The sequence below is a fragment of the Olea europaea genome, chromosome 17 (genome assembly GCF_002742605.1).
Source record: "Olea europaea var. sylvestris chromosome 17, O_europaea_v1, whole genome shotgun sequence".
Classification (NCBI taxonomy): domain Eukaryota; kingdom Viridiplantae; phylum Streptophyta; class Magnoliopsida; order Lamiales; family Oleaceae; genus Olea; species Olea europaea.
In genome coordinates this window covers 18699152-18713341 of record NC_036253.1, presented here as the reverse complement: position 1 = coordinate 18713341, position 14190 = coordinate 18699152, and the positions used below count along the sequence as shown (strand labels likewise).

The 14190-nt window shown below is 35.9% G+C and overlaps 2 protein-coding genes across 2 annotated transcripts in view; one reads left to right on the top strand and one right to left on the bottom strand.

The window, feature by feature from the left end:
• The window catches only part of LOC111365337 (acyl-coenzyme A thioesterase 13), a 13687-nt gene extending 3124 nt beyond the window's left edge, over positions 1-10563 (top strand). Inside the window, exons 2-5 of the mRNA XM_022985800.1 lie at positions 1059-1284; positions 1399-1542; positions 9970-10102; positions 10351-10563. Of these exons, the coding sequence (XP_022841568.1) occupies positions 1111-1284; positions 1399-1542; positions 9970-10102; positions 10351-10406 (507 nt within the window). The 5' untranslated portion in view covers positions 1059-1110 and the 3' untranslated portion in view covers positions 10407-10563. The remainder of the gene's footprint in view (positions 1-1058; positions 1285-1398; positions 1543-9969; positions 10103-10350) is intronic.
• On the bottom strand, positions 10361-13653 carry LOC111365336 (calcium-dependent protein kinase SK5-like). The gene is made up of 7 exons (XM_022985798.1): positions 12996-13653; positions 12099-12242; positions 11830-11982; positions 11601-11716; positions 11295-11462; positions 10976-11200; positions 10361-10638 (listed from the first exon to the last, which is right to left on the bottom strand). The coding sequence occupies exons 1-7, from the start codon at positions 13528-13530 to the stop codon at positions 10489-10491; spliced, it is 1491 nt and encodes a 496-aa protein (XP_022841566.1). The 5' UTR covers positions 13531-13653; the 3' UTR covers positions 10361-10488.
• Positions 13654-14190: the final 537 nt, after the last annotated feature.

Genomic DNA, 14190 nt, shown 5'->3' with positions numbered 1-14190 from the left:
GTACCATAAGGGAAATCTTGTTCTTCATCACTACTAAATTCTACCTTTATATCGTGACTTGAAGATGGATTAGTATTCATTTTTGTATTTTCCATATTTTCAGTTAATTTTTCTAACTGTTTTTTATATTCTTCATACTCTTCTCCTGTAGATTCTAAGAATTTTTGTTCTATTTCTTCTACATCTGTTATCATATATTGTTTTTCTTCATGCTTTTTTCCTTTATTTTTTGTTATTCTAAAATCTTGAGGTGGATTTATTATAATCCTATCTTTTCCTCTAAGATTATTATCTAATAATGCATTTCCTACTTGTAGATTATATTCTAGATTTTCTAGTCTTTTATGGATATCCTCAAAACTTTCATTTGTAGTGTTTTTAGATAAATAGGGATAACTAGGTTTTTTATGTTTTTTAACCTTTTTCAAAAATTCTTCAATTATATTTTCTTCATCTACTATATTCATCATTATTTTTGGTTCGTAACTTGGCTCTGATACCATTTTATCGGAGTGTGCAGCGGAGAGGTTAATATTTTTGAGCCGATTAGATTCTTCATAAGTGTTTAAAATATCACAATAAAATTTATAAAATTCACTATTTTTTACCAATATTTTTTCTTGAATAATTATGTTTAATTCTTTAATTCTCCTTCTTAAATTAAGAATTAATTTATATATATTTTTTTCCATTTTAATTGCTTCATCATCTATGGATTCAATTTTATTTTTTAGTTTTGGATCTAAATATTCTATAAAGAAGTCTTTAAGATCTTTTTCCAAATAGATTAATTCGTTTTCTGTAACGTTTTTTAGATCAATAAAATTTTGTATAATATTTGAATCTAAATTTATTAAAGAATTTTGATCTATATATCTTTGAGGATTTATTTGAAGGTTTTTAGACATTGTAATGGCTTTAGTTACAATTTCTCTATTAAGGGTATTTTTGAAAAATTGATTGTTTGGAGACTAGTTTTCAAATGTTTTTATTTTTTAGACTAATTTGAAAAATCCTCCTTTTTTTTATTTAAGCTATTAAGTTGTATTTCCCTTCATCTATAGAGACGATCGAGGAACAGACTGCTTGGACAAACTGAAAATTCAGAAAATGGATTTGGAGCATGTAAAGAGATTCGTGGAGAAAGAAGGAGGCAATTATGAATCAACAGTTGATTCAATGCCCCCAAATTTCATAGAGCCAATGGTTATGCAAGGTCTCAAAATCCACCACATTGAACCCGGCCGTATTCTTTGCTCTCTCAATGTCCCAGATCGCCTTCTGGTTTGATTTTTCATTTTCCATTATTATATTTCTGAAAATTAACCCCTAGACATCTGCTATTTTTATAGAGTAACTTATCTTTTTTTAATTCTTTTTTTTCCCTGTGAATTGAAGAATTCTGGGAATTCATTGCATGGTGGGGCCACGGCGGCGTTGGTCGACATTGTTGGATCGGCTGTAATATTCACTATGGGTGCTCCGACCACCGGAGTATCGGTCGAGATCAATGTTTCCTATTTGGATGCTGCTTATGCTGGTGTAAGTGAGCTTAAAACATCGCTATTTTCTTCTTCTTCTTTTTTTCACTTTTGCTTTCGGTTACAGATAAAATATTGTGCTAATTCCTTTTTTTATTTTTTTTTTCCACACTTTATGGTTCTCTGTTTTGTTTGACGATGTTGTGGGTAGTTTCAAGGTTCCACGACTGTGTTAACAAGAACGGTATTGATTAGACTATCCTTCGGTATTACATGGAAGTTGTTTACTCCATGTCGAGGATGCATTAAGTCAATTTCTTAAATTTCCCTTGAAACAAATAATAAAGCCCTCCAATGAATAGAAATGGTAGCGAAGAGTTGGAGCTTGTTGACTGATCTGATACTACTTGGTGGTGTCCTTGGACTTTGACACTTAGTCCTTGTTTAGCCCCCATTATAATGAGAATTTGGAAAAAAAAAAAAAAAGAAGGTATTTTAGAATATTATTTTTTTGAAGAACGTGTTGTTAAAAAAGAAGAAAAAGTTTTGGAGTTATATGCAATATTATTTTATTGAAGAATGTGTGGTTAATAAGAAGAAAGAAAAAAATGAATTATAATTTTAATGGGGGCCAAATATGGGCTTAATATGCTCTAAAGATTTGACCATATGAACTTAGATCATCAAAATATTTGGAGAAGCTTGTTAGGAGACTTGGCTAGATACTAGAAATGGAGTTTCAACTATTTCACTTGAATCTTCAACTTTGTTGATATAAGTGTCTAGCGTCTATGGCTAACCCTATTTCACAAGATCCCAAGTTTGGCTTCCCCTCACTAATTTGGTATCATATTTCTATTTCATCCTTTAACCTTTTATCCATGTCATTAATCAGGAAAGTTCAAGACTTGCTGTTACAGAAAACTTAAATGGTTTCTCCATTTTTCTACAATTTTCTATCCTCCCGAAATCAATTATAAGATGTTAATCCAAGATTAAGGCTGTTTTTCAACAGATGTGACATAATTTACGGGTTCTGAGCAGGAGTTGCTTTGTTGCATAAATTAATTTCCAATTTTTTTATCTCAGTTTAGTTTTGGTTTCCTCACAAGAAATAAAATGATGTAGCTTGAGATTTATCTGAACCTAATGTTTAAGTTAAGTAAAAATCTGGTTTATTGACATGTGTGACACTGTGATAATGCCAAGAATTAAGGGATTCCTATGTAGACGGATCAAAATATTGCCCTGATAATTCTTGATTGCATGGAATATAGGACTTGGAATTTGAATATGAAATGAAGTGAAATGCTATCAACTGAAATTTTAAAATTCTTTTCATTTCCTTCAGTTCTAATCCTAAGAGTGCGTTGGAACTTTTGGTAGGTGAGCTTAGAAATAGAGATTTAATGATGACAACCCTTATTACTTTAAGTATAGTAACAAATGAGAGTTAGTATGACTCTAGTGAATCTGTTTCCTTCATCATAAAGTTACCTACAAGATCTGAGGATCTTAAAACACTCAACTGTTGTGACATTATACCTATAAACTAAGAAGAGATAAAAATATCATAATTGGTGGAAGCAGTCCACCAAAGTACTATTATTGGAGTGCTCATATGGCAGAAAACATTCTGGTTCCTATGGGAAATAATTTTAGTACCAGATGTGCAAATTTTCACCTACCCTTGAAATCATGGTCTGTTATTTTGCATCTTGTTGGTTTTAACATTTTCTTGCTCATATTGTCAAATTAATAAACTTCAAATTCTAGCCTAAGGATTCTAATATCCAGCAAGATACATTTTGGGATCCATTAAAAATACATTTTGGGGGGAAAAAAAAAGGTATTTTTGAATAGTAGTATTTTGGAGAATGTGTAATTATAGGGAAAAAAATTTTGATTTACATGTAATATTATTTTATTGAAGAATGTATGGTTGAAACTAAGAAAAAGAAAAATGCATTTTTTGGAGAATATAGCCCAAACAAGGACATTATTTAATCTAGTTTTCAATTTTGATACTTTTTTAAGGAAAAGTAATGAGGATTTGATTTAATAGATTTTATTAGATATTTCCTACTTAAAATACAATCTTTGAAACTCAGTCTTTTGCATTGTAATGGACACGACTTTGATAATGAAATAAATTGATATTTTCTCTTCTATCTTTCGCTCTTCTTCTCTTTTCTCCCCTCCTTTCTCTTCTCCTCTTCCCATTTCCCAATCTCCTATAATCCTACTATTTCATTTAATTACATCCTACATCATGATGTGATGCAGTACCAATAGAAAAATTAATGATGAAAGTGAAAATCAATTAATCAGGAAAAAGAAATTAGGGGAAGGGTTGGAAGAAGAAGAAAATAGGGGAAGAGGAAGAAGAACGAGGAAGAAGGGGAATTTCGCCATAAGCCACCAAAATATTATTCATTCATCAACTGCAATAAATTACATCGTAAAATAAGTTTAAATAGTAAAACAAATCCTAACGAGATTAGGTCCGAGCCAATACAAGCCCAATAAAATCCAAAACAAAACAAAGTCCACAAAAATGAAATAAGGTTCAACTAGAAATAAATAAAAAAGGACTGGATGTCCTCATCAACTCTCCCAGGGTGGGAGAAAACTCAACCCCGTCGAGTTGATAAATCACTAGGCTGCAGTCAATCTCCCAACCATAGGCCGAGTGGTTGGGTAAGCTTCTTCCGACGTCTGTAGAAATGTGTCAGTGGAGGTCCGAATCTGGTGTCCTCACCAACTCCTGATGAGTGGACGAGAGGCGATCTGGGTCAAGGAAGATCCAGCTGACTCCAATAAAGCTCCAATAAATTTGGATCCAATTGCTGTAGCGTCTCTTTGGAGATCTATGCACAGTCAAAACCTAGTTGATCAACCCAACGAACAAGGAAACGCTGAACCTCTCCATCATTAGTTAACACAGTTTTTTCATCTAAAATAACATCAATTTTATTTTTGTGTGCTATGAGAGGTGGTAGTAGGTTAGAAGTGGCCAAAGAATCAGGATCAAGGTCCACAAAAGGAGGTAATAAAGGATCATCTGAGGGAATCAAATGGCCTTTATAAGCAACTAGGTCCTCTACATTGAAAGTAGAGTGGTAACCAAAGTGAGGTGGAATGTCAACAACATATGCATTTGGACCAGTTTGCTTTAAAATTTTAAAAGAATCAGCACTACGGGCTTGCAATTTGGAGGCGGGTCCATGTAGATGCCGCTCTAGCCTAATGCGGACCATAACGTAATCCCCAGTGTTAAACTCAACATGTCGTTTATGCAAATCAGCTTGGAGTTTATATTTTGCATTATTGGCTTCAAGTTGTTTACTGATCTCAATATGCAAATCACGAAGATGTTGTGCAAATGTTTCGGCTGACACTGACACTCTAGCCTGTTCTGACATAGGAATGAGATCTAACAGCTTCCTAGGCTTATACCCATGAACAGCTTCAAATGGGCTCACACCTAATGAACGATTCATGGAACTGTTATATGCAATTTGACCTATAGGAAGGATCAAATTCCAATTTCAAAGGTTTTCTCGAACTAGACATCGTAACAAAGTACCAAGACTACGATTAACCACTTCAGTTTGATCGTCAGTCTGAGGGTGGTAGGCTGTAGAAAATTTCAATTTGATACCCATCTTTTGTCACAAAGTTCTCCAAAAATGGCTATTGAAACGAACATTCCTGTCGGACATAATGGTCTTAGGAAGCCCATACAATTTGACAATCTCATTAAAGAACAACATGGCAACTTTAGACGCATATGAGGTCTTACTACAGGGGATGAAATGAGCCATTTTCGAGAAACGATCAACAACATGTTTCTTTGGAGTGCATGGAAGTCCTAGCACAAAATTCATACTAACATCTTGCCAAGGAGAATTGGGCACGGGAAGAGGAGTGTATAGGCGTGTGTTTTGCCTCTTCTGTTTGGCTAATTGACAAGTGTTATATGTACTAACAATTTTAGCCACATCTTTCTTCAAACTAGGCCAATAAAATTGGCGTTCAACTTCTTTTATAGTCTTATCACACCCAAAGTGACCGGCTAAACCTCCCGCGTGAATTTTTCACACTATGAAATCCCGCACTGAAGTTCGAGTGATGCACAACTTATTGGCTCTAAAGAGGTAACCCTCTCTCAAGTCGGAAGTCATCTGTGATGTCTGATGTTCAACTTGCAAATCAAGAAAGATATCCTTAAAATCGGGACACACCTCGTAATCCTCCTTAAGTTTTTCAAAACTAATGACCTTGACACTCATAGTCGACAAAAGGGAGACACAACAACTTAAAGCATAGCTGCTTGGTTCTCCACGCCTTTCTTGTGTTTTAAAACAAACGAATAGACCTGCAAATATTCAATCCAACAACCATGCCTGGAGCTCAATCGTTTCTGGGAGTAGAGGTAATGGATGACCTCGTGGTCTGAATAAAGAACAAACTCCTAGGGCAATAAATAGTGACGCCAATAGCGCAAAGCCTGGACAACCGCATACAATTCCTTATCATAAGTTGAGTACCGTTGTTTGGCCTCATTTAACTTCTCACTGAAATAAGTAACATGGTGACAATCCTGACTCAAGACTCAGCCTATACCTACCTCGGAAGCATCACACTCAACCCAAAGACTTTGAAAAAATCGAGAAGACATATGACAGAAGCCTCTGTCATTCACTTCTTAACTAACTTAAAGGCCTTAGCAGCCTCTTGTGTCCAATGAAACTCCTCTTTTCTTCATGCACTCCATGATAGGAGCCATAATGGTGTTAAACCCCTTGATAAAGTGATGGTAAAATGTAGCTAAGTCATGAAAACTCCTGACATCATGAATAGTCTTAGGTTCAAGCCAGTCAAGAATCGCTTGAATCTTGGCAGGGTCAGCAGATACCCCTGTCGAAAAGACAATGAATCCTAGAAAAACGACTATATTGGTGAAGAAAGATCACTTCTTGACATTAGCATACAGATTATTCACAAGTAGGGTAGAACAAACTTGTGTGAGGTGGTCACGGCGTCGCTCCTTAGTCTTACTATAGATGAGAATATCATCAAAGTAGACAATGAGAACTTTATCCATGAAAGGTCGAAGAGTTTGTGTCATTACTCGCATAAAGGTACTCAGCACGTTGCTTAGTCCAAAAGGCATGACTAGTCATTCATAAAGACCATCTTTCGTTTTAAAGGCGGTCTTCCACTTATCAGCGGGGCGGATTCTAATTTGATGGTATCCACTCTTCAGATCAATCTTCGAAAAGATTGTAGCACCAACCATCATATATAGCATATCATCAAGTCTAGGAATGGGAAAACGATACTTCACTGTGATCCTATTGATAGCGCGATTGTCCACACACATTCTTCAAGAACTATCCTTTTTAGGTGTCAATAGGGCAGGGACAGCACACGGGCTTAAACTCTCACGAATGAATCTTTTGCGAAGGAGGTCATTTACTTGCCTTTGTAGTTCAGCGTGCTCTGTAGGATTCATCCTATAATGAGATAAATTTGGAAGGGATGCCCCTGGGACGAAATTTATGGCATGTTGAATGTCCCATAGAGGGGGTAGATGATCAAGTAGGTCCTCCGGGAAGACATCCCGAAAATTTTGAAGGAACGACTAAACTTCAGCATGGCTCTCTGTTGTGGAGTTAGATGAAACCTCCTTGACTACCAAAGCGAACACAATTGAGTCACGAACAATTGTACGCTCAAACTCCGTACGACAAATAATATGCAATCCCTTTCGTTCTACACTCTTCTTTGTTTCTTCTGAGTCAATAGGCTTTGAAGGCAGTGGGTTAAGGTAAATCTTCTTTCCATTAAACACGAAAGAGCAGAAATTGGATCGACCATAGATGGTTACATCTAGGTCAAATAACCAAAGTTGTCCCAAGATGATGGTGTCCAACACCCATTGAAATGATGTCACATCATATATGGTCTTTATACTCGAGGAACTGAATATGGACTAAACAACGCTCTCTGACAGCTATAGAAGAAGTATCAACCCAGAAGACGCTATACGGCTGAGGGTAAGGAACTGGCTTCAACCCTAGAAGCCTTTGTTATTGATCTTGATGTACGTGTGGAAGATGGTATGACGACGCCAATTATCGGCATTCCTAGGCTGGGTAAGAGTGCAATGGACGACACCGACTTTAGGCATATGCGGGGTAAGGGGACTAGTCTAAATACAATCTAAGAAAGTATCTTCACTATCCTCTAAGTTATCAACCTCTTCCAACATAGGTTCATAAACCTGGTCCTCTAATGGCTCGTTAAATATACCTTCACGCTCTTCCATAACTAGAGATCGGCCAGGACACTTGGGCTGGGATGTGATTGGGCTAACTTATTTTATTGAAATTAGAATTGGGATTGGGCCGGGAGGAATCGGGTTTAGACAGAGACGGGCTTAGTGTGGTGAATGGACTGAATTAGATGATGAAAAGTCAATAGGTAGGGGGCTGGAATTGGGCTAAATAGCTTGGGCCAGGTTTGAGCGTTAGGGTTGAATTTTGTGGAACAACACTACATTTGTAAAATAGCAGCAGCAAACGATTTTTTTTTTTTTGGTGAAACTGAAACTGCAGAAAAAAACTAAACTGAAATTTCTGAGTGTGAACAATAACGTGAACATTTTTTTTTTTAAACAACAAATGACAACTAGAAGAACAGAATCTGCTGCTCGTACACTAAAAATCTTTTCAACAAATTTTGAAAAGGGGGCAAGAAAGAATTTTGTATTGTAGATTAGGCTTACCTAAGTTTCGGCTCTGATACTAAATTTGATGCAGCACCAATAGAAAAATTAATGAAGAAAGTGAAAATCAATTAATCAAGAAGAAGAAATTAGGGGAAGGGATGGAAGAAGAAGAAAATAGGGGAAGAGGAAGAAGAACGGGGAAGAGGGGGAATTTCGCCACAAGCCACCAAAATATTATTTATTCATCAATTGCAATAAATTGCATCACAAAATAGGTTTAAATAAAATCCAAAACAAAATAACGTCCACAAAAATGAAATAAGGTTCAACTAGAAATAAATAAAAAAGGATTGGATGTCCTCATCACGATGTAGGCAAATGCTACCAGTATTATGATAGAATCTTCACTCCTTGAAAAAATGTTGAAGTATATCTTATCCTGTTATCACTTATGGAGGTGCTTACTTTGAAATGAACTCATCCAGAATTGCTGATTAGTGGGGCTTGACAAGTGAACCAATGAACTAAAATGCTCTCAATTCAATTGTAATGTTGATGCTTGTCTTCCTGAAAGTACTCTGTTCACGATGCTTTTGTGCGAATCATTTTCCTGCTTTTCTTCTATTTTCATCTCCTTGTTTTTACGTAGATACGTGAAATCTGATTAAAAATTGCTTGAGAACCATTCATGAATTTTATTTTTTATCTATTTTTGTACATGTTCCAAGTCAGGTCTCTGAATCAAGATTGCTCCCTAGGAATGCCGAATAAAAATGTATTGCCTATGCTAACATTTGTATAATACAAATGACCTTTTTCTTTTCTCCATCTATGTCTAAATGTGGGATTTCATACTACTTAGCTTATAGATGACGATTTAGCATTGATCCCTAACTTTTTATCAATAGAAATAATTAATACAAAGGAGGGGGAACATCTAACCTTACTTCCAGAATTACAAGGGGGAGAAATTTACTACTTCCCATGCGAATACCTTCAGTTCAAACTTATCTAATAACTAAACTATTAAGTTTTCTGTAGCCATACCTCTTCATGGATCGTAAAATGAATCAAAGAGAACGTCTTCTGCAAACTTTTGCTGTATCTTCCATTTTGCTGGTCATGAAACAAATCAAAGAGAATCAAGACGGACTGTTGAATTTGTTAATGATCCTTTCGTCATTAGATTCAGTTAATGTATTTCCCTAATTTGGTATGACAAACTGAAAGCTGCGTTTTAATCCGTTTAAGTTTTAACGTTCAGATATATACAATGGCAGAGCATTTTGTTTCAAAATAAGGGTGCACAAAAAGTTTGATGCTGCAAAATTGCTGATGGTTCCAGCTCTTTTTGACTTTCTTTCTCCTTGTGATGTGTCTGTCTATGCCACTTTTGTTCTCTTGTGCATGTGTTTTGTCTTTTCCAATGAACCCTGCTTTTTATATTTGTTCTTGTTTATCAGTAATGATCGTGATGAGTATCCTGGTGTAGCCATTGAGCTATCGTTTCAGTTTGGTGAACTCTGGATATCTAAATCGAAAACTGATTATTACCCTTGGTAGAAAGTGTTGTTTTCTTAGCTATTTTTCTGCCCATGTAGTACTTTGATGCTTGTTTTTCTGTGATTCCTTTTTAGTCGCAAGTTTTTTGATTTTGCTTTACGGCCAAATTCATAAAGTCAATTATTGTTGCCTTTCCATTACTTGACAAGTTACCATTGTATTAATTTGTGGCTTTTTATTGTTCAGGAGGAAATTGAGATAGAATCAAAAGCATTACGTGTTGGAAAGGCTTTCGCAGTTGTAAGCGTCGAGTTTAGAAAGAAAGAGACGGGGAAAATTATTGCTCAGGGGCGTCATACAAAATACCTGGCTGTATCCAGTAAGTTATAAACTGCCAGTATTTACATATCATGGAAAAGGGAATTATTATGATGAAAACGCAAACAAGTGTGCTTTGAGAATGCTTTCCTAAACAATGTAATGTACACATTCAACAGTCGTGACTTAAAATGACTTGTGTATTCCTTAAATAAGTATTGGTATTTTTCCTCTTAGAATTTAGAATGTATAAGTAAGATTATGTGTTCGTACATATCATGACTACCTCCCCCTCTTCTCTCTCGACAGAAAGACAAACTATCGAGGAAAGATTATTGTTAGAGGATGCGAAGAAAGATACATAAGCGGTAAGCCTCTGTATGGAACAATGAACCTTTACATAAACAAATTAGACGAAATAAAAATGAAAGTTAGAATGGAATTCAATTAGTTTTGTTGGCTGTATTCTTCACTTTCAGTAACTTGTAATCCTAAGGCTTCTCCCATGTTTATAGTTTTCCTCATGGTTCTCCTCCCAATTGCTCCATTTCCTTTTCTCATCATTGTAGCAAATTCGCCATAATCAATCTGACCATCCTGCAATAAATCAAACTTTAATCAATCTATGAACAACGGTGTGTAACGATTTAATTGAATCCAACATCATTTGTGAAAGGCCTGTTTTATGCTTTATAAGCACTTTGAGCTCCCTTTCTTTCTGGGCTTGTAATTTTTGAAATCCATATAAAGAAATAAAGAGAATGCTAGTGGAATCTAAGTCCGGGCACATCAAATTGTGGTTTCCTATATCAAAACAAAGACAAGGCTACTTCGCTTGGAGTTGTTACTTTCAATTCGTATTGGTTCACTTAAGAGTTCTTTGTTCTATAGCAATCAGGATCTCGAAAAGATATATATGGAGTTAGAAACATACATTATCTTGATCAATCTCTCTGATCATCTCATCAAGGTTAAAGTCACTCAACCCAAATTCTTTGCAAGCTTGTTGAAGCTCGTCAATAGTTATGTAACCACTCCCATCTTTGTCGAAGAAAGCAAAGGCTGAGAGTAGATTCTCCTCTCTCTCTAACTTGTTCAAGTGGACTGTAGCTGCAAGAAACTCCCCATAATCTATTGTTCCACTATTGTCAATGTCGGCCTGCAAATACCAAAAAAGGTCTTGGTCAACTAAAAATGGCAATAGGCATTTGTACAAGCAGAAAATTCAAATGCACGAAGATGAAATTTCTTACTGCATCCATGAGATCTTTAATTTCAGACTCCATTAGCTCAGAGCCTACTCGTCTTAAACCCTCTTTAAGTTCATCGAAAGTTATAGTTCCACTGTTGTCTGTATCTATCATTTTGAACAACTCCTTGAGACCACCAATCTCTTCTTCTGATAGTCTCTCCGCAATCACCTTCAATAGAGCGGAAGCATGATCTTAACACGGGTCAGGATGGTGATAATTTTTATATGCATACATTATACATTTCCATGGAAATGATGCTTGGGATATAAACTCAACCAGAAAGTCTTTTCATAATAAAAATCTAACCCGTAGAGCCATCTTCTTAAGTTTGTTCATTGCTGAGAACTGCTTTAGCCGAGATAAAACTGCAGAATCTAGAGGCTTATCAGGGGCCATTCTGTCATCAACTAGCCAAGGATGACCTGATAAGAAAAACAGAGAGAAAAAAGTCATTATCTTTACAATAAAGTTGCAGAGCTACAATTTGTTTCAATGGCGTGACACATTTACTCTTATGCTCTAGAAAGTTTCTTACAGAGAACTTGATGTGCTGTTAACCTTGTCTTTGGATTCTTATCAAGCATTTTACTAATCAAATCCTTGGCACTATCTGAAATACCAGGCCAAGGTTCAGATTCAAAATCCAACTTTCCTCGTAAGATCTGGCGGAAAATCCCCCTCTCAGTCTCTGGAGTAAGAAGAACAAAATACCAGTTTAGTTATTAGGCATTGTTAGCATAAAAACTTACTATGTTTCCGTAGTGTCAAATCCAGGATAGACAAGTGAATCGAGCAAAAAGATACCTGCCCAGAATGGTGGAACACCACTAAGTAAAATGTATAAAATAACTCCAGCACTCCATACGTCTGATTCATGTCCATATTGCTTGCGCAGAACCTCGGGTGCAACATAATAAGGACTTCCCACTACTTCACAGAAACTTTCATCTGAAAAAATGACAATAAGAAACCAACAATTTCATGTTAGAAGACTGATTAACATGTGATAAAAAAGTATAGCAGATTCAGAAAGTAAAGGATCACAAGTCCCTGAGAAGGTTAGAAAGGAGAGAAGCATCAATCAGAAAATTCTAATATGTCCCACAAGTGTAACTTGTGAATACATGAAGACATAGAACGAGCATCTTCAAAAAAAATTTCGAAAGGACAAGAAAGGCTAAAAGAAGGGAAAAAAATGTTGTCGCATACATAATTTGATGGAAGACAAAAATCAGAAAACCACAGACATACACCAACAGTAAGCAAATTTCAAAGGCGGACAAAACCAGGAATGAACTACTCTTTAGGAAATATTATCCCGGTACCAAAACCAAGATATGAATTATAGATTTTAACGACAACACAAGTAGATAAGCTGGTGAGTCCATACTAAAAAACCAGCAAAACAAGTACTGCAACTGTTGAAATCAAAATCTATCAACAGGGTGTGGACTTCAATTGATGCCAACAATTTAAAGAAAGATAAATAACCCTTTCTTAGGCCAAAAAAAATCATAGAAAATGTTCAAACATCTCGAGTCACCAGCGGATTTGAAATGCCAAAGCCAACCCCTATCATCCACTGTTAGAATATCCGATTCACGTAACTCCAGGAACCCATCAATTAAAACACAATTTATGAACCTGAAAAATGCAACAATGAATGAAAGGTAAAAGGAATTCCAAGAAAATCAAAGAAACCTGGTATGTAGAAGACAGAGAGGCCAAAATCAGTTGCCTTGAGGGCAGCATCCTCATCAGAACTTGTAAACAAGAAATTCTCAGGCTTAAGGTCCCTATGCATAACCCCTAAAGAATGACAAGCCTCAACTACCCCCACAATAGTCTTCACCAGCTTTGCAGCCTCTTTCTCACTATAATGTCCCTTTTTCACAATCCTATCGAAAAGCTCGCCACCAGCACACAACTCCATCACTATATGCACAAAAACAGGATCCTCATAAGTGCCCTTTATTCTCACGACATTAGGGTGCTCAGACAAGTGATGCATTATCTGAATCTCTCTCCAGACATCATCAAAATCCTCTATGCATATGAGTTTTTTCTTGGGAATGGACTTGCAGGCATAGGGAATGCCAGTTGATTTCTCTGTGCACAGAAAGGTAGTTCCAAACTGGCCCTGGCCAAGCTTCTTGCCTATAGAATAAAGAGAGTGAACACTTGGCGTGGTGTAGGGGAGGACCCTTGTTGGTTTTGGAAGATGCTGCTGCGCCATGAAATTTGCTTTCTTGATTATGGATTTTTTATGTTAATCTTTAATTTCGAATCGTAGTGTAGAAGAAGAGAGGTTCGTGAGAAATAAAGTCAAATGTTTGACATATTTATTTTCTACATTTTCTTTATTGGCGTCTCAGCAATTTCTTGGTCTGTTCCTGCATCTTTAAGACTTGGTCTAGCGTTGAAAAGTAACTACATTTCAGTTTTCAACCTTTGGGGTTTAAAAAAATATGTTTGAGGATTTCTAATCTTCTTCTTCCCTTTTTCGGATAATTTGCACATACAATTGCCATTGTTTGGATCAAGTCTTTTTTCTACTTTTTGTCCTAAAACTTAGCTCATCAACTGGGAATGGCAAAATAACCCGGACATGTTCGATTTTCGTTACCTTGTTGCATCAAAAAATTTGGATGAGGAAGAAAAATATGGTCATTGCTTTGAATCTTATTTTCCCCTTTCAGAAAACCAATAATAATAATAATAATAATAATAATAATAATAATAATAATAAAACAAGTAAGATGAGAAGGCAATAAATTGCCATATATTAATCTCATATGCCAAGTTGCAATTCCTATTAGGTGTAATGTTCTGAAAACCTGCTTGAACGTTGACCCGGAAAAGCTAAAGAATCAAGGATTGAGAATTCGAACAGGGA

Bases quoted from the DNA above. Each gene is read 5' to 3' on its own strand.
- LOC111365336 (XM_022985798.1), bottom strand. From the start codon at position 13,530: ATGGCGCAGCAGCATCTTCCAAAACCAACAAGGGTCCTCCCCTACACC. The intron at 11,983-12,098 runs GTATCTTTTTGC...TTCTTACTCCAG, and splicing joins TGTTCCACCATTCTGGGCAG to AGACTGAGAGGGGGATTTTC. The intron at 11,717-11,829 runs GTAAGAAACTTT...TTTTCTTATCAG, and splicing joins AACAGCACATCAAGTTCTCT to GTCATCCTTGGCTAGTTGAT.